Raw genomic sequence first — 19,396 nt, 5'->3', positions numbered from 1 at the left:
AGTACGTCCATCTGTGTCAGCACCAGCCCTTTTGTGTCCTTCCCCATTTGCTTTACCCTTCCACTGTGTCTTTTGGAATCTTTCTACTGTAAACAAGCTGTCATTCAAATTGTTAGCAAACCTGTGTCCTCTCCTCCAGTAAATGTTTTGCATGCATTTCTGTTTTCCTTATTATATAGGTGCATGTTTTCTTCCCCAATAGTCATAATCTCCTTGAAGGCAAGGATTTTTTTTTCTGTCATTGTATCTCTAGCACCTAGTATCATGCTTGGCGCAAAAGAGGTATTTAAAGAATGTTTGCTGATTGAATAATATGAAAAGTTTCCAGAGAAAGCTGGAATTGTGACCTAGATGCTCACGGTCCAAAGAAGGTGCCCAGTGGATGCTGCCATGCTTATCTTTTCATTTTGCTTTCTGCATCTTTAAGATAACGGATATTATCCTGTATATTCATGTGGCTGTAGTGAGGTTCAAATGAGATGACGTATTAAAGCACTTTGTAACCAGTAATTTTGTTGTTCATTTGTTTCAGTTTCATCTAACCCTTTGTGAGCCCATTTGGGGTTTTCTTGTCAAAGATACTGGAGAGGTTTGCCATTCCCTTCTCTAGCTCATTTTACAAATGAGGAAACTGAGGCAAACAGGGTAAAGTGACTTGCCCAAGGTAACACCACTAGTAAGTGTCTGAGGCTGGATTTGAGCCCAGGTATTACTGATTCTAGGACCAGCACTCTATCCACTGAGCTACCTAGCTGCCCTTGGGGGAGATAGATGTCAAATGACTTACTAGAAAGTTTCTGAAGAAGGATTTGAATTTAGGTCTCCTTTACCCCAAGTTTTACACTCTACCCCCTACTCCTTTTGAAGATATATTAGTCATGGTGTATATGCCAACATTCAAAATCACAGGTTATATTTAATCTACTCAATAAATCCCATTTAAGAACAACGCCTGTGCAACCTCAAAGCATTCACAAATTCTAGTCAATGGCCCACGATCACACCACGTTTTATTAATACAACCAATTAGGTATGACTAAATAATGTGTAGTGATCCATGTAATGGGACTTGCCCTAAGAATAAATGATACTCAATCTCCCCATTACCTCAAATACTTCCCTGAGCCTATTCAATATTTGCTGAATTTAATTGAGCACATTCCTGACACTTGGTGTCTGAAGAGAAGTTGTGCTAATGCAGCTGGGTATGGAAGTGACAAGGCTAACAATGGTGCCATCATTAAACACACATGAACATAAATACAAAGATTTTCTATGAGATAAATTGTCATTTTCTAAGGCTTTATGCTGTTTCCCTTCCAAAGCTTTATAAGACCTACTATGGGCCAACCTCCAATCAATCCTCTTTGACTGGGACTCTGACCACACTTTCACGACTCTTTCCAGATTTGCTGATATTGATAAATTCTATGGTTTGACCATGATGTAGCATTCTCATTAATCACTGTATCACAGCTTAGGCCATGCCCTTTCTCCACCCAGTATCTTGTCTCCCTCTATGGACTTGTTAATCACTCAACCATCAGCACAATAAGCACCCCATAGTGGGTGAGGACTCAACAACTCTTTCATATACCTATTGCCTTTGAGGGTCACCTTATCTCCTTTATGTAAAATATGGTTTTTATTTTTAAATTTATTCCCAATGAACAAAAACCTATTTTTTCTCCCTACCTAACCCTACCCCCCCCCATACACATTAAAAAATTCCTTTTAACAAATATATATAGTCAAGCAAAACAAATTCCCACATTGTCCATGGCCAAAGTAATCTGTCTCAATCTACACCTGTGTCCATTCTTTCTCTATGAAGAGGTGGGTGCCATCTTCTCTTAACAAAATCCCAAGGTAGCTACTCCCATATCTCTAGGACATGCATACATAGAGGAAAATATATTAGAGCAGCATACTTAACAGAAATATTTAAAAGGGACAAGAGCTACAGAGCTCTTTTTTCTCTTCAGGAAGGTACATTTATTATACTACATTAAATTTCAGCTAAACATTTTTTTTCCTTAACCTATATGTTTTAACACTTTTCTTTGGGCATAAGATCCAGTTTGAAAATCAAACTAAACTGTTTAGCATTGTTTCTTACCTTCTTCTCATTTGGGGATCCAGACACCTCTTCCCTGGACAAAGAGGACAGGAAAGAACATTAGAATTTATGGTACTTTCAGGAGATTATAAAATGTTAAAAAGAGGAGAACCAAATGATTTTATCAGACCCCTATAACTTGCATAGCTCCACAATGTGACCATGTCCTTTCAGAGTCCTTCTTAGAATCGTTCATTGGGAAGATGCTTGGCAAGACACAATGCCTTGTTTCAATTAAGGTGAGGAAGGCATAGTTTGCATCATATCCTTTTTTGTATCCCCTCTATATGTTAGGAAGCTTTTTGCTTATATTTTTGTGACAAGAACTACTTACCATTCAATGACAGCCGATGCTTTTATAGCCCCTACTATGGTTCTTGAGCTGAATCTCACCAAGTTGTGAGTTAAAATGATAGCCTTATTCTCTTTCTCCTGGTAAAATAACAATTAGATCATTTGAATTTGACTTATTCTAAGCATTTTAAAAGAAATGAAACTATCTCTGGACTGAGGTTATGTGCACATGCACAGCTAATTTGACCGAATTCAGCTTCAAAAACAAAAGAATTTTTTTAAATGAGGAGAGGTGTCTGATGCTAAATAACTGTTTTGATTGATTAATTTTTTTTTAATGCTTGTTAAAAAATGAGATAGATGCAACCTGGAATGGCTAACCCTTATATAGAGATTGACAGTTTACAAGGAGATTTCCTTAAAATGATGCTATGAAATAGGTAAGGTAAGCACTAATATTCTCTCTGTATCTTAGTTTCCTCATCTTTGAAATGGGCATAATAATATTTGTACATTTTCTACCTTCAAAGGGTGTTGTAAGGAAAGCACTTCATAAGTGAATTCTTACTCCCTAGTTCAGGACCTTGGAGAGCAAGGTTCTGGGTTGTTGCTTGCATAGGGCACAGGGATGCTAGAGGCAGGTCATACACCTAAGGCATGGATGACCAATAGAATGATTGTTAGTCTGTCATTTACAAGGATAAAATAAAATGGTTCATAAGATAGGACTAAGCCAAACTGGAACTGAGGCTTTTTGAACCTGAGGCATGTTGCAGTGTGTGGGAAAGTGGGGTAATAGTTGTATCTGGAGTATAGCTCCTAGGGGGAAAAATGCATTCCAGAACACAATAAGGTTTTAAAGTTGTCTGAAACTGAAGGAAGCCACACCAGGATAATATTACAATAATATAATATTATAACATAATATTATAAATACTATGATATAATATTTATAATATTATAATATAATATTATAATAATATTTCCCCTATGGAAATAATGGTGGCTGGGGAGGGAGTATGCCCTAGGGCAATGCTGTTGGCAGCCTCTGTGTCTTCCCAAATGGGGCAAAGTTACTGTGAGCAAACTCTGTTTATCAGAATATGAAATCTTCTTCTTTCCTCCTGAGCTCATGCTCCTTTATCCTAATTCCATTTTGCTGCCTTTAGATACCAGAAACTGAAGAGCAACTAATTTATCTTTCCTTACCTCATCCTACTCTTCTAGTTTAAAAAGTGATTTAAAAATTAAGAGATCCTAGACTTGAAGTATTTAAAAATTATCACTTACTTTCTTGGCTTGAGTTGTTCCCATGTCTTCCTCCCTATAAGAATAGGAAAAAGGGTTTTTTAAACATATACAAACATCCATACACACATATACATGTTCACATGTGTATATGATACATATGCATGTTATGTGTTATATAGACAGATAAATATAGATATGTGAAAATTGATATCAAGTCAAAAGTTGAAGTGAATAAGCCTTTGAGATAGAGGCTAGCTCAAAGAAAGGGTATTTGGGATAGGGATGATGCCAGGAGGCAGTAGCATATCATAGAGGAAAAAACTGGATTTAGAGCCCAGTACTTGCATTCAAATTCTGATTGGTCTACTTACTACCTGTATTGACAAGTCACTTAATTACTTCAGGTCTCAATTTCTTCATCTATAAAATGAGAAAGGGAGGAATGCCAGATGTTTTATAAATTTAACATATCATAGTAGAAAGAGCCCTGAACTTGAAGGTAAAAGATCTGGCTCCCATATTTATTAGCTACATATTAAATAGCTGATATTAACTATTTATTAGCTACAAACAACTCTGGGAAGTTGTTTGACCTTGCTAAGTCTCAATTTCCTCACTTATAGTACAATAATACTTGATATGTTTGGATAATAATTAACTAAAAACTATGGTGAGAATTATATAGCCATTTGGTGAATAGTATAGGATTAGAGTACATCTCATGTCATATGATACAATTTCATGTATACCAATATTTAAAAAATCATTCATTTAAAAAAACTGTGTTGAATATATCTCATAATTTAAAAAACTGTGTTGAACATATCTCATAATTGTGGAGTGTGGGGAAATTTTATTCATTGGACAAATAGGAGAAATTGTTGGAGCCAAATATATAGATCTGAATAACTATGGAGAGATCTTTTTAAGTATGAGAGAGCTTTTGTGCTGGCCAAAATACATCACCAAAAGTCAGTGAACAACAAAAACAGTGGCTTTGCTGTTGGAAGTAGTGAAAAGTTGGCCAGCCCTTCTGAGGCTTCTCCATCTAGTTGTGGGGCAGCAATCTGCATAAAAAGAGGGGCATGATGAGACTGGAGGGTGGGCACTGGAAGCAATCTTTCCCGACACCCTAACCCAGCTCCTTTGTAGTTTGTTAAAGTGGAACTCTAAAAATATTCGCTGGGACAACAGATGGCCAGGGAAACGGGGCTGAAAGGATGGGGATTTGATATAATAAGAATTAAAAAGGATAGTTCCCCCAGATTCAGAGGAGAGTCCAGCTGTAGAAGTTGGAGAAGGTTCACAGAAGCAATAGATCTTGGAGGTATCTCCAGGCTTTGGCTTGCTGACTGGCTGGGTATAGCAGCTTATAGCTCAAGCCTATGCACTCAAAGTGCAGGGACTCAAGGTCATTTACATAAGACCCTCTTCACTGGTGGAGAATGATTACTCAATGCTTGGTTTTCTGGTTTCCAGCTTTTAAAGAGTACATTATGGGTACTGGATTCTCTTCAGAGACTTGTCCACACAGAGGTTCTGGTATCTCAATCAAGCTATCCTGACTTACCATTCTAGAGATCAAAATTTCTCCTTGAGGTCTGGGACTTTGTCTGGTTTAATTGAAATATCTTGCTGCCAGTGCAAGAGGTCATTCATTCTGTGTGTTGTCTGGTATTGTCTTCATCTGAATAACTACTTTGATTTCTGTTTGCTATTGGCCCAACTTGATCCTAAAAATTATTTCCTCTAGCCTATTAATATTTAGGAAAGTGGAACAGAGTGTCCAGCCACATGCCCCAAATATATCCTACTCTCTTCCTGGTAGCTATCAGTTTCCCTTGGAGAAAGGTGGAGACTCCAGAAATAGCTATTCATTCCTCCCTCCTAGATACACATCTAGAAAGACCATGGGATTACACTGACAACACAAACAAATACACCTCGCTCTTGTTAGGGTGTGGCATTTTAGCTACTATCTCACCGTGTATGGTAGTAGAGGGATGGGTCTGAAGCATTTAAGTAACTGAGACCCAGCAGATGGAAGTAGAAAACCATTTGATAACTCCCAAACAAGTAGAAAAATGCAAAATCTTATGGGCAATTTCATGCCCATAAGAGAACAGGGAATGGCATCACCAGAAGACACCAACCTTTCTGTAGCATTAGAGGTATGAGTTGTGCTTGCCTCACATGCACTTCCTCTATTAATGTGCCCTGGCCACATGTGTCTAGCATCCAGTCCTAAATTCCATATTCTCTTGTTTACAAATATTTTCTGTGTCTGAACCATCCCCCAATGCTGGTATGATAATCTTTGAGAAAGTATATACCCACTCCCCAATTGATAAATCATCAAAGGATATGAGCAGGCAGTTTTCCAGTAAAGAAATCAAAATAATTTATAGTCACATAAAATGCTCTAAATCATTATTGATTAGAGAAATGAAAATTAAAACAACTTTGAGATACCATTTTGTACCTACCAGATTGGCTAAAATGATTGAAGAGGAAAGTGATAAATGTTGGAAGGGATATGGAAAAAATGGAACCTGGTGTTGGTGGAATCATCCATGGATCGCCTGAAGAGTTATTAAACCTCCTATGTCCTTTGACCCAGCAATACCAATTACTAGGTCTATTTCCAAATATGATTAGGGAAAAAGGAAAAGAACCTCTATGTTCTAAAATGTATAGCAGCTCTCTTTATTGTGGCAAAGAACTGGAAATTGCAGGGATGCCCATCAATTGGGGAATGACTGAACAAGTCATGGTCTATGATCATGGTGAAATACTGCTGTGCTATAAGAAATGATGAGTTCAATGATCTTAGAGAAACATGGAAAGACTTGCATGAAATAACAAAGAGTGAAATGAGCAGATCCAAGAGAACATTGTATACAGTAACATCAATACTGTTTTAAGAACATAAGTTATTCTGACTATTACAAATACCCAAATTAACTATAAAGAACATATGAAGAAAGATGCTATCTGCATCTAAAGAAAGAACTAGTAAATAGAAGTATGTGTAGAATAATTTTACATATATGTGTGTATACATATACACATACATATGTGTATGTGTGTATATATACACATGTGTATGTATACACACATATTGTGGCAATTGGTGACCATCTCTAAGACGGGTCGGAGGAGGGAAGAAAAAAAGGAAAAAAAGAAATTTACATGATAACTTTTGTATATTTAAAATGGAGAGCAAGTTTTACATAATAGATTTGCAGTTTCATGGGCAATCATCTTTTTAATTTAATTATACTATTTTACAGAAATGCTTGTTTTATTCCAAAAATTCAAAATAAAATAAATTTTAAAAAGAAAGCATACACCATGGGAGAATCTTTTCTTGTCACTTTACTTACTATATTTTTCATGACTTTGGCTTTGAACTAATGTATCCTCTGACTCATTCTTAAAAGTACATGTATCAATGGGGCCTCATGAGCTATAGCTTTGGGTGGCTGCTGATCTACAAAGTGCTGTGAACTTGCGGTAGCTTTCTAGGGCTCATGTCTAAGGAAAAGCCCAGGTGCTACATATTCAAACCAAAATGCTTTATCCAACAAGAAAGCAACACATCCACAAAAAATTAAATGAATGAATGAATAAAAGAGAACAGATAAGGCAGAGGAAGTGCAAAGTGGAAGAGATTTGTGGTAAATATAATTTTCGTGGGGAAATTTGCACAGAGCTGTGGGAGCTGTCATGGGATATGTCTCTGTTATGATTTTATTGCTATAAATATACTCACCTTGCTATCCTGGCCCCCACAAGGGTTCTGGGACCAAATCTCACCAAATCATGTGCTGACAAAGTCCTCTTTTTCTCAGCAGAAGGAAGCTGGGCAAAAATAATCACATATTACTCATAGTCTACTTATTGTCTATACATAGCATACACATTGTCTAATCTATCTTCATACTGAGTTACAAAAGAACTAAGATCTATTTCTCTTCTAAATAGATGAAAAAAACCCAAAAACCCACAACCGAGGTATCCGAGGGTCATGAATAACTACAGGTAGTTTAAGAGTGCCTGTAAAGGAGGTCTAGCCAACCCATGTATCAGCACAGATATTTCCTGTCAAGATTCTCCCCCAAGCTATCATGTCATTTCTTGGACTGCACCAATCCAAACCATTGAAATATAAATTAAAAATCACCATGATAAGTACATGCTAAACTTCATGAGGAAATTTAGTTTTTTAAAAATGGGAGTTTTTTCCAATTACATGTAAAGACAATTTTAACATTCTTTAAAAAAAAAACAACTGAGTTTCAAGTTTTTTCCCCTTCTCTCACCTTCCCCCTCCTTAAGACAATAAGCAATTTGATATAGGTTATATATTTGCAGTCATGTATAACATATTTCCATATTAGTCATGTTGTGAAAGAATAAAAAATGAAAAAAAGTGAAAAATAGTGTGCTTCAATTTGCATTCAGACTCCATCAGTTCTTTCTGTAGATGTGGATAGCATTTTTCATCATGAGTCCTTTGGAATTGTCTTGGATCACTATATTGCTGAGAATAGTAATATCATTGTAAAATATTGTTATACAGTGTTCTCCTGGTTCTCCTCACTTCACTTTGCATCAGTTTGTGTAAGTCCTTCCAAGTGTCTCTGAAATCAATCTGTTTATCATTTCTTATAGCATAATAGTATTCCATTATAATCATATACCACAATTTGTTCAGCCATTCCCCAACTGATTGGTATCCCCTTAATTGCCAATTCTTTGCCACCACAAAAAGAGCTTCTATAAATATTTTTGTATGATTAGCTCCTTTGCCCCTTTTAAAGGCATCTTTGGGATACAGACCTAGTAGTGCTGAATCAAAGGGTATGCACATTTTTATAGCCGTTTGGGCATGGTTCTAGATTACTCTCCAGTATAGTTGGATCAGTTCACAACTCCAATAACAGTGCATTAGTATCTGAATTTTCCCACATCCCCTCCAATATTTATTATTTTTCTTTTCTGTCATATTATCTAATCTGATAGGTGTGAAGTAGTAGACATCAGAGATTTCAAATGTGCGTTTCTGTAATCAATAGTGATTTAGAACATTTTTATATGACTATAGAAAACTTTGATTTCTTTATCTGAAATTTGCCTGTTCATATCCTTTGACCATTTATCAATTGGGGAATAACTCACATTCTTATAAATTTGACTAAATTCTCTATATATTTGAGAAATTAGGTCTTTATCAGAGATACTTGCTGTAAAAATTGTTTCCCACCTTTCTGCTTTCCTTCTACTCTTGGTTGCTTTGATTTTATTTGTGTAAAATCTTTTTAATTTAATGTAATCAAAATTACCCATTTTACATCTCATAATTCTATCTTTCCTACTTGGTCATAAATTCTTGTAAGCTATTCTTTGCTCTCCTAATTTGCTTATGGTATTATCACATTTTATGGTCTCACCCGTTATGTATACATCTTGGCCTTATCTTAGTATATAGCATAAGATGTTGGTCTATACTTAGTTTCTGCAATATTGTTTTCCCAGCAGTTATTGTCAAAGAGTGAGTTCTTGAACCCAAAACTGGGGTCTGTCAGTCAAACACTAGATTACTATGGTCACTGACTACTGTGTATTGTGTACCTAATCAATTTCACTGTTTCTTAGCCAGTACCAGATAGTTTTGATGATTACTGCTTTATAAAAGAGCTTGAAATCTGATATAGTTAAGCCATCTTCCTTCACATTTATTTTCATTAATTTCCTTAATATTCTTAACCCTTTGCTTTTTCAGATGAATTGTTATTATTTTTTCTAACTCTATAAAATAATTTTTGGTAGTTTGATTGGTATGGCACTGAAAAAGTAAATTAATTTAGGTAAAATTGTCATTTTTATTATAATGTGTTGGCTTACCCATGAGCAATTTATATTTTTTCCAATTGTTTAGATCTGACGTTATTTGTATAAAAAGCGTTTTGCAACTATGTTTATATAGTTCCTGGGTTTGTCTTGGCAGGTAGACTCCCAAGTATTTTATATTATCTACAGTTATTTTAAATGTAATTTCTCTTTCTATCTCTTGCTTTTAGGTTTTGTTGCTAAGAAAAGCTGGTGATTTGTGTGTATTTATTTAATATCTTGCAACTTTGCTAAAGTTGTTAATGATTTCCACTCGTTTTTCAGCTGATTCTTTAGGGTCCTTTAAGTATCCCATCATATAATCTGCAAAAGACAATAGTTTTGTTTCTTCATTCAGGCACAGGATTTTAGCTAAACTTCTTGTCTCCTAAAGAGTCTACTACAGTACTCTACGCAAAGTGAGCCCTTAATACTTGATGTATTTTCCTCCTAATTCCAAAGATTCAGACACTACTTTTCTTCATTTTTTCTTATGGAATAGTTGCTAGCAAATGTTTATTATACATATAGATTTTATATTCACTTCTCTGTGCACATGTCATTAATTTCCAATAAAGGGTAAGTTTCTTGAGGTCAAGGGGTGTTTTGTGTTTATATGCCCAGTGCCTAGGGTAGTACCTGGCCCATAGTAGTTATGAATGCTGTTGAATGAATGATCACTTTCTAAAACAATGGGGCTTAACCAATACATTTTTAGTCTCCTGAAAAAGAATTAAGTAATTCAACAAAGAAATAAAATTTTCTTATGTTCAAAGAAATAAGATATTTCTTTTAAAGGCTGACTCTCTCTTGGGCCTTCCTCTGCAACTTTCACCTAAATATACCAAGTCACACATTCCAGCCTAGGATTACAGGATTTTAGAACTGTAATGAACCTGAGGTATCATCTAATGACTAGTCCTTAACGAAACCCTTATTTTAGATTTGAGGCAACTGAGACTTAAAAAAAGATTAAGAACCTGATGGTAATAAAATTGAAAGATAAAGTTGAGATTCACACCTAGGTCTCTTAACTTCATTCTAAAGTTAGGTGTTAAATAGATGAACTTTGCCGTGTTCAGAACAGGGCACAAGGGATGGTGATTTCTGCAATGATTTGGTTAGTTGGCAAAATATCCATTAAGGATAAGATTACAGTCACAGTCAGCTAATCCACCTTTATAGGCTTTCACAGGCACTTTTCTGATACTAGGCTATATGAAATCCATAGAAAATCTTTGGATTAAGAGTCTCAATTTCAGATTTTATGTTTCCTGAATTGGGTTCTGCTGCCCCCTAGTGCCATTCTAGCTCCTCACTACTCTTTAACCCAACTAGCCAACTCCTCCCCTTTACCCCAAGGCTACACCACCGCTCACTTACTAGGAAAATTAATTGATATGAAAAAAAGTGGTGTTAGGATCTACTACTGTAATAATAATGATAATAAATCACATTTCTATAGGGACTTAAGATTTACAAAATTCTTTCTCTACAACAACTCTGGAAGGCAGTATAGAAAGAGGGCAGAATTATTATTTTCTCTGTTTAAAAGCAAAGGAAACAGGTAGTGAAGTGACGAACAAATTATGATTATTAAGTGGCAGGGTAAGATTGAAATCTGGTTCTTTGATTCCAAATTTAGGACTTTTCCAACTATTTGTTAACTTTGACATGTGCCCTGTTCCAGAAAAAAGTGACATAGTACTCTTTCATTTAGTAGCTTACTAAATGTGTATGTGCATAAGCATGTATATACATATACATATACACACACCTATATACATGCACTGTCATATGGAGCTAGATTGCCCATTCATGTATGTATAGATACATAGACAAACACATATGTTGTATGTATATACGTTATACACATGCCTTGTAGGAGTGTGTATGTGTATGCACATATTTTAATGTTCAGTCTAACTGTGTGATCTTGAAGACATCTACTTAACCTCTCTGAGGCCAGTTTCCTCATCTGTATAATGAGAATAATAATATTTATATTATGTATCACACTATTGTTGTATGAAAGAAATTAAATAATGCTTGTAACGTTTTGTTAACCTTAAAGTCCTATATTAATCTCAAGATCAAAAGTGTTGGTAGTTGCCATTGAGGGCTTTTTTAAATGTTAAAACTGATTAAGCACAAAATGATTAAGTTTAAGGCTTTCTCCTTGATGTAATCAAAAGAGTTAAAATGGTTCTCAAAAGTGAAAAGTAAATGTTCCTGTCTTCTGGTGCCTATCCCTTCTAAATGGAAAGATTATCCCATAATGATTGTTCCATCTCATCAGTATTTCTGACCTTGGCTAGATAAAAGTTAAATAAAATGAAAGAGTCTTACTCACTTTTTCATTTGCTGCTCCAGTGACTTTCTCACTGAAAGACAGGAAAGGAGAACCTGCTATAGATCATTTCTTTTGGCCAAGCATGGGATTTGGAGTTGGAATGGACCTTAGAGATCATCTAATCTTATCCCATAATACATAAAAGAGCAGAGAGAAGTCATACAATTAGGATTTAAACCCAGGTCTTCTAACATAGAATCTAGTGCTCTTACTATTATGGCATGACTACATTTTTAGCACTTATCCCCTATTTGATCGTAAAATTCTTGAGGGTAGGGACCAGATCTTATTTTATTTTTGGATTCTAACATCTAGCAAACAGAGCACTGGAGGAACAGTTCTGCCTCACTTCTGTAGATTGAATCAACCTTGAGATTCATGTTAAAAAGTTGCGGTGAGGTGGTAGCTGATAAGTCAGTAGGATCCCCTAGAGAAATCTGAAGGATTAGAGAATAGTCAGTATTTCTATTTTCAAGCCCTGACACTAACTGTAGATCTACTCCTCAAGCCCCATTATTATCCTGCTAAGATTGCCACTGTCTCCGTGGAGCCAGGTTAGAGGTTTAGGATGGGGATGTGAAGTGTGTGGGTGAAGATGATGATGGACCTGGAAGACAGAAGTTCTGATGAGGAAGGGGAGGAAGAAAGGAACAAGAATACTTCATTTAACGTACATCCGATATATGGAAATTTAAGGGTATTGTAGTAGAGGACAGCTCCAGTACCTCCAGTACGTCCCTGGGCAACTCCTCCAAAAAAACATTCTCTGATTATGGATTGGAGTAGTACCACCCTTTGAAGTAACATTAATGTGCCCAACCAATCTGGAATCATATTATTAAAACTTTAGAGGTAGAATGCAGGAAAGATGGAGCGTAGAGGTGAAGTGAAAGGCATTTCAGGATGAGAGACAGCCAGTGCCAACGCACAGAGGTGGGAGATAAAGGTACTTTTGTGAAGAAGAGACCAGTAAATCTGGCTAGTAGAATACATGGAATTCATTTAAAGTATAAGAAGATTAGAACGGCAGGAAGGGGATAAAGAGACATAAATGCTAAACAGGCACTTTATATACCTGAATAATGAGGTGAGAAGCCAGATTGCAGAGAGATTATGAAGATTTTAGAAGAGATTATGAGATGAGAGAGTGGTCATAGGAGTCAAGTAGATTTATGAACTTAGAAGTTAGAAGAACTAAACAATCTATTACAAAGAGCTGTGAACCCATTACTGAGATGGGCTAACAGGGGGTTACATATGTTTACAATGCTTACAACAAAATAAGAACATGCTTACAATCGGAGAAGGAGTCCAGACAACACTATCAATAAGGCGACCAATTTATTTTTATATAATTTGTATCTAATTCAATTCCTTACACATAATGGTTGCTTAATGTATGCTTAATTCTTTGTACATAGTGGTCATTTAATAAGTGTATTTTTTTCTAGATAACTCATTCATTCTGGATAATCATTCAATTATTTATTAAACACTTAGTATGACAAGATATTAGGGGAAGGAACATAGAAAGATAGTTAAAACGCAGCCTCTGCCTTCAAGGAGTTTAGAATTTAGTATAGCATGTTTGGTAGCTGAATGGAGGATATATTGGAGTAGGGAAAGACTTGAGGTAAGCAGACTCACCAGCAGATTATTACAATAATCCAGGTATGAGGTAAAGAGGGCCTGCCTAGAGTGGTGACCATGTTAGAAGAGAGAAAAGTGCATATTCATGAGATGTTGCAAAGGTAAAACTGACAGATCTTGACAATAGATTGGATTTTACAGGGGTGGGATTTAGACATGGTGAGAAATCTAGGATGACTCCTAGGTTGTGAACCTGAAAGACTGAAAGGATAGTGCTGTCTTCTATAGTAACTAGGAAAGTAATAGGGGGAAGAATATTGTAGACTAAAGTTTAGTCTAAAATGTTTATGGTTCAAGGTGTCTAAAAAGCAGTTGGAGATAGGAGATTGGAGGTCAGAAGAAAGATTGGGGCAGGATAGGCAAAATTTGTGAATCATTAGCATAGAGGTAGTAATTAAATCCATGGGAGCTGATGAGATCACCAAATGAAAGAAGAGGGCCTCGGAGAACACTACTGGACACCTCAGTCATCTGAATGAGGATCCAGCAAAAGAGACTGAGAAGCAGTAGTTAGATAGATAGAAGGAGAAAAGAGAGTATCAAGGAGAATATGATCAACAGTGTCAAAAGCTTCAGAGAGGTCAGAGAATGAATACTGAGAAAAGACCATTGGATTTGGCAACTAAGGGATCATTAGTAACTTTGGAGAGAGCAGTTTCAGTGGAATGATAGGTTAGAAAGCCAGATTGTAAAGTGTTAAGAAGAGAGTGAGAAAAGTGAAAGTGAAAGCACTGAATGTAGATGGCCTTGAGGAATTTAGCTACAAAAGGAAGAAGAGAAATAGGCTGATAGTATTGGGCAAAGGAAGGATCAGGTGAGAGTTTTTTTCAGGAGCAAAGTCAGCAAATGGTAGAAGTGATCCAAGGCTGTGGCATTGGTAGGGCATAACTGGTAAAATGGTAAGGGGATAGGGACTCAAGACAGGAGGACAGTGTAGAATTGAATTGGTTCACTAAGGGGTTAGGACAATGAAAAGAGGAGAGAGTGACTAGTGCAGGGGGGGGAAACTGTGGTTTAAGGGTGCAGTCTGGAGGTCACATGTGGCCCTCTAGGTTCTCAAGTGCAGCTTGACTGACTCTAAACGCCACAGAACAAATCCTTTTTTTGAGGGGACTTGTTCTGTGAAGTTTAGATTCAGTCCAAAGGTCTCACTTGAGGACCTAGAGGGCTATATGTGGCATCAAGGCTACAGGTTCTCCACCCCTGTTACAAGGGAATCAAAGGTCATGGTATGGATGAAAAGTAGGGTTTTGTAGGAGAACCCAGTGGGAAGGATGAAAAACAAAAGATTATGGCTGTAAAAAGAGATTTTGGAATTCTTGAACATGGATGCAGTATATTTATGGTTTATGGCAAGATGAAGAGTATAGTCCATCTTTGTGTGTGATTGAGGTGGGTTAGAAGAGTAGGTTACAGCAAGTGAGAAGGTTGGAACTGAGAGGTTAGAGTCTTTAGGAGAGTCAATCTGTATGTTGAAATCCCCTAGCATGAAGGCAGGAATTGGGGAAGAGAGCACAATTATAAACCATATTGAACTCATTGAGGAAGGAAGGGGAGTGACCTAGGGTGGGGGTGGGGGAGTTTGTAAACAACAGCCACCAGGATTATGATTTGGTAGTAGATAATGAAGCTCAAAGGAGGAGGAATTATTGAGTAATAGAGGTAGAGGAAGAATCTAGAAGTGGCAATGGGCAGCAAGGAGTATTCTAATTCTCCCACTTTAGTCAGTGAATGGAGAAGAATGAGTGAAGGTGCAGCAAGTACTGGAAAGGGTGGCAGGGAACTGTATCAACTGGGGGGAGCCAGGTTTCAGTAAAGCTAGTAGATGGAAGCAATGGGAGAAGAAAAAACAGAATGAAGGGAAGTTAGTTGCCTATGGAACAGACATTCCAGAGGGTACAGTAGAAAGCTCAGGTGCTATTTAGTTGAAACTTGGGGATGGGAGGTTTGAAAGGGATGAGAATAAGGAATCAAGCAAAGGGGGTGGAGAATGGTGTTCGGACGATGATCTACAGGGGTTCAGAATCATTGGAATTCATGTGAAGGGTATGACCAGATGTGAGAATATTTGTCATTGAGTGGAAAATACCACTCTTCCCAAGGAGAAGGGACTGCAAGTACAGCATGAGATGGGAGGGATACAGTCAGATGAGAGACCCTACTTCACTCCTCCTCTTGCTTCCAAAGAGTGGAGATGAGGCAGGAGAAGGGAGTAGCAGGAGGCTAAAGTTGAACCTTGTACACAACAGTTCTCTGCCAACTCTTAGTCTCTTCTTTCTCTCCTTTAAGGGACAGATGCAGCAGAAGATGGAAGGCCTGAGGTGAAAGCGAAGGCATTGCCTTTGTACCAGAGATTCTTCACATTGTAGTTTGGAAACTGGACTGGCATCAGGAGGTTGAAGTTGCCTTGTGCTGAGAAAGAAGTCTTTGCTTCAGGACAGATGTTAAATGCCTAGCCTGACCCTTTGGCAACTTCCCTCAGGGGACATACTGCAGTCCACAAAAGACAGAAGGAGGAATGTTTGGCTCCTTCAGAATGATTATTTGATTAATTGGGGAATGGCTGAACAAACTGTGGCACATGAAGTAATGGGACATTATTGTGTAGGAAGAAATGTTGAATATGAGGAATTCAGAGAAATATGGGAAGATGGGGTACAAACTAGTACAGAGGAAAATATACAGAACCAAAAAAATACACACAATGAAAATGAAAAGAACATTCAAAAGAAACTAGGCTCCGGTAATTGTAAAAACCACACTTGTTCCCAATGAAACATTCCTTCTTTCTCTCAGCAGAGAGGCAGGAGAACACAGATCACATACATTGTCATATGATGTCACCCTCAGTTTCTACTCAGCTTATATTTGTTATTTTTATCTATATTTGTTACAAGAAATGACTGTGATGTTAGAAGAAGGGATATCAATAAAACTTCTTTTAAAAAAGTAATGATTGATCACAATGATAGTTCTGAAAAGTTTTTAGAGGAACTAAATAAAACAGAACTAGAGCACCTTGGCTAATGTATCACATATACATGATAGTGAGTGAAGATTCTGGTTTCCATGACTGGAATGAGTGCAAGGGAAATACCAGTAAAGGGTAAGAGGAAGGTGCCTGTGGTTTGGGGGTCTGGGATTCCTTTGCTTGGTCATCATTGTAGCACAACTGCAGTATCCACAGTTGTCTATGAAGCTCATAGCTCGTACTGTTCAAGGACTTACACATAGTGTACCAGAATTAGAGTAAAACATAATGCAATTGGTCAGAATCAACTTGATTGATATGCTGTTATACCAAGACTATATACTATTTAGGTAGTTTTAAATCTAAAGTCTAGGAAGATCATTCAATAGGCAGAATTCAGCCAGTAGATGGTGCCAAAGGACAGGAATTGGTGAATTAAAGCTGAAAGCATCGTTGGATAATGATTCTAGTAGACCTCAGTCAAAGCTACCAGGGTTTATAACGAAAATTCCAAAAAGCATGGGGCAGGTGTGGGAACAGCAGCTCACAAGGTAAACAGACTCGTACTGGAATAAAGACTAGTAGTCAGAAATGCTGGCAAAGCAAGGGAAAGTTGTTTCTTGATGAATAAGAGAGCTTTATTGTTAAGTGAAATTCTTTGAAGCCCTTGCCAAAATCATTCGTAATAGGGAGGGGTTGGCATGGCCTCAAAGGAACTTCTCCAAGTTTGAGCTGGAGGTCAATGGCATATTCTCCAGACAGATGTTGGAAGAATTCCAAATTCTTATCTATGGGATAAGATGACTTCCCTGAGGTAAGAGGAAGTCTTCAGTGATTACTGTTGGATAATATTGGGACAACCTCTGGACTAAAAAGGCAATCTAAGTCCTAGAAATATGAGTTTTTCCCTAGGCCATAGTATTACTAGAATTAGTATTCTAGTACATAGTATCCTAGAACATAATATTACTAGAAGCTCCTTGAAGGTAGGAATGGATTATATTTTACTCAACAATCTCCCTGACTACACATAGCATCTAACACATAGTAGGAGTTCAGTGAATATTTGTTAAATTAAATTGAGTTGAAATAGATGAAAAATATTTCTTGTTTGTGGCTTATATGCTGCTATTTCATAACTTTGAATGTTTTAGCATTGATATTTCAAGGGATTGAGAAGTGAATTTTGGTAAGGAAGTAGACACAATAAGTACAGATAACCCTCTCTATTGGGTGTGATTGTGAAAAAAAAAAAAGATATAAAATCGTAGCATGAAGCGATGGCAGTTAAAGAAAGACTTTTAATGGATGAGCAAGACCTAGGCATGTATCTATAAGGAGCTGATAAGGAGCCAATGGGAGATATGTGAAAGAGAGTTTTAAGGTGAGAGAAATAGAGGAAATTATTGAGGGAAAAACTCCAGAGAAGGCAGGCACCAGATTACAAGCTTTCTGATATACCTCATATACCTCAAAGACAGTCTTTGAGAACTGAAGTTATTCAATGTTCGGTCACTCCTCTAACGTCCATTCTTGAAACTTTTTCAGCTTGGAAGAAACTGCCTGACAGAGCTTGCACTTCACTGATACAGCTTTGGAGAACCTAGATCCACACCCCATCCCCACTGCCACCCTCCATCTCTCTCTCTCTCTCTCTCTCTCTCTTTCTATCACACACACACACACACACACACACACACACACACACACACACACACACACCCCAGGCTACAACAAAACATCAGAAGAGAATTGTCAATGGAGAACACCATTTTTTAGATGACATCAGCTTAACTTTCTATGTCTCCATGAAGCCAAAGCACCTTAATATCTTGAATTATTTGGGGGATTGTTTGAATTCCCCATTTTTCACCTCAGCGTTTGGTATCATAGCCAAAGTCACATCCATGACTTAATGAGAATTCCAGGAATCTCTTTAAATTACTCTCTACAAAGAGTATGGGAGATATTTTCCATTGTCATAGGCTTGAGGGCAAGTGTCAGAATTGCTTGAGCTTCTAAAATGCTTATAAGCTTTCTTCATTTTTCATTCCAATGCCAAAACATGGTACATTAAACATAGGAGACATTTAATGAGTGATTTTTGGATGAATGACTGTTAAAGTGATTTCAGTGGAGTAATGGGCATGTATTAGAAAGGGAAAAACCTAGGGAGAGAAATGAAGACCAATTAAGAGACTATCAAAATAGTCCCAATGATAAGAGATGAGGACCTGAATCAGAGCATGACCATGTTATTGGAAAGTAGCAGGTGGATCTGAGAAATGTAGAGATGGATGTGACAAAAAATGACAACTGATAATATATATGGAGGTGAGGGAGAAGGAAGTCATATAGGATAATGCCAGAGTTGTAAAACCAGATGGTTGAAAGAATGATCCTGCCCTCAATAGAGAAGTTAGAGAAAGAGATGTGTTTGGAAGGAAAGATGAGTTCTGTTTTGGATATGTTGAGCTTGAATAAGAAATGAGTGTCCAATAGGTTGTTATGTTTGTCCTTCATTTTCAAAGAGGACCATAACATCAAGATGATGACATGACTTGCAGTTGACTTTGATTTGAGTGAAGGAGGGCTGTGCAAGGACACCAACCTCACTTTCTTCTCCTGAGCCATCTGGGTCCAGTGGCCAGATATTCATCAGGAATCCTGGAGATGACCCAGGATGCAATGGAAAATCCTGGCCCTTTTCAGCTAAGGTCTTATCAGATTCTGACTTTGAGTGAAATACACCCATTCAATGAATAGGCTTCTTTAAGTAGTTACTCAAGGGATGGCTCTTTTAATAGAAAAAAAAAGTAAAATGGGAGGGGAAGACCCTCAGGGTTCCTGGGCAAAAGAGAAA

The 19,396-nt window shown here is 37.1% G+C and overlaps 1 protein-coding gene across 3 annotated transcripts in view; it reads right to left on the bottom strand.

Moving 5' to 3' along the window:
- Window positions 1–19,396, bottom strand: part of LOC140525563 (uncharacterized) — a 66,338-nt gene that overhangs the window by 2,078 nt on the left and 44,864 nt on the right. For all 3 annotated transcript variants that reach the window (XM_072641068.1, XM_072641066.1, XM_072641067.1), the window contains 5 exons: window positions 11,913–11,943; window positions 7,440–7,528; window positions 3,704–3,737; window positions 2,454–2,551; window positions 2,120–2,153 (listed from right to left, as the gene is read on the bottom strand). In XM_072641068.1, coding sequence (XP_072497169.1) covers window positions 2,120–2,153; window positions 2,454–2,551; window positions 3,704–3,737; window positions 7,440–7,528; window positions 11,913–11,943 — 286 coding nt within the window. The remainder of the gene's footprint in view (window positions 1–2,119; window positions 2,154–2,453; window positions 2,552–3,703; window positions 3,738–7,439; window positions 7,529–11,912; window positions 11,944–19,396) is intronic.

The sequence above is a fragment of the Notamacropus eugenii genome, chromosome 2 (assembly GCF_028372415.1).
Source record: "Notamacropus eugenii isolate mMacEug1 chromosome 2, mMacEug1.pri_v2, whole genome shotgun sequence".
In the NCBI taxonomy this organism is placed as follows: domain Eukaryota; kingdom Metazoa; phylum Chordata; class Mammalia; order Diprotodontia; family Macropodidae; genus Notamacropus; species Notamacropus eugenii.
Note: the sequence above shows the minus strand (reverse complement) of the source record. Positions and strands in the feature narration are given on the sequence as shown.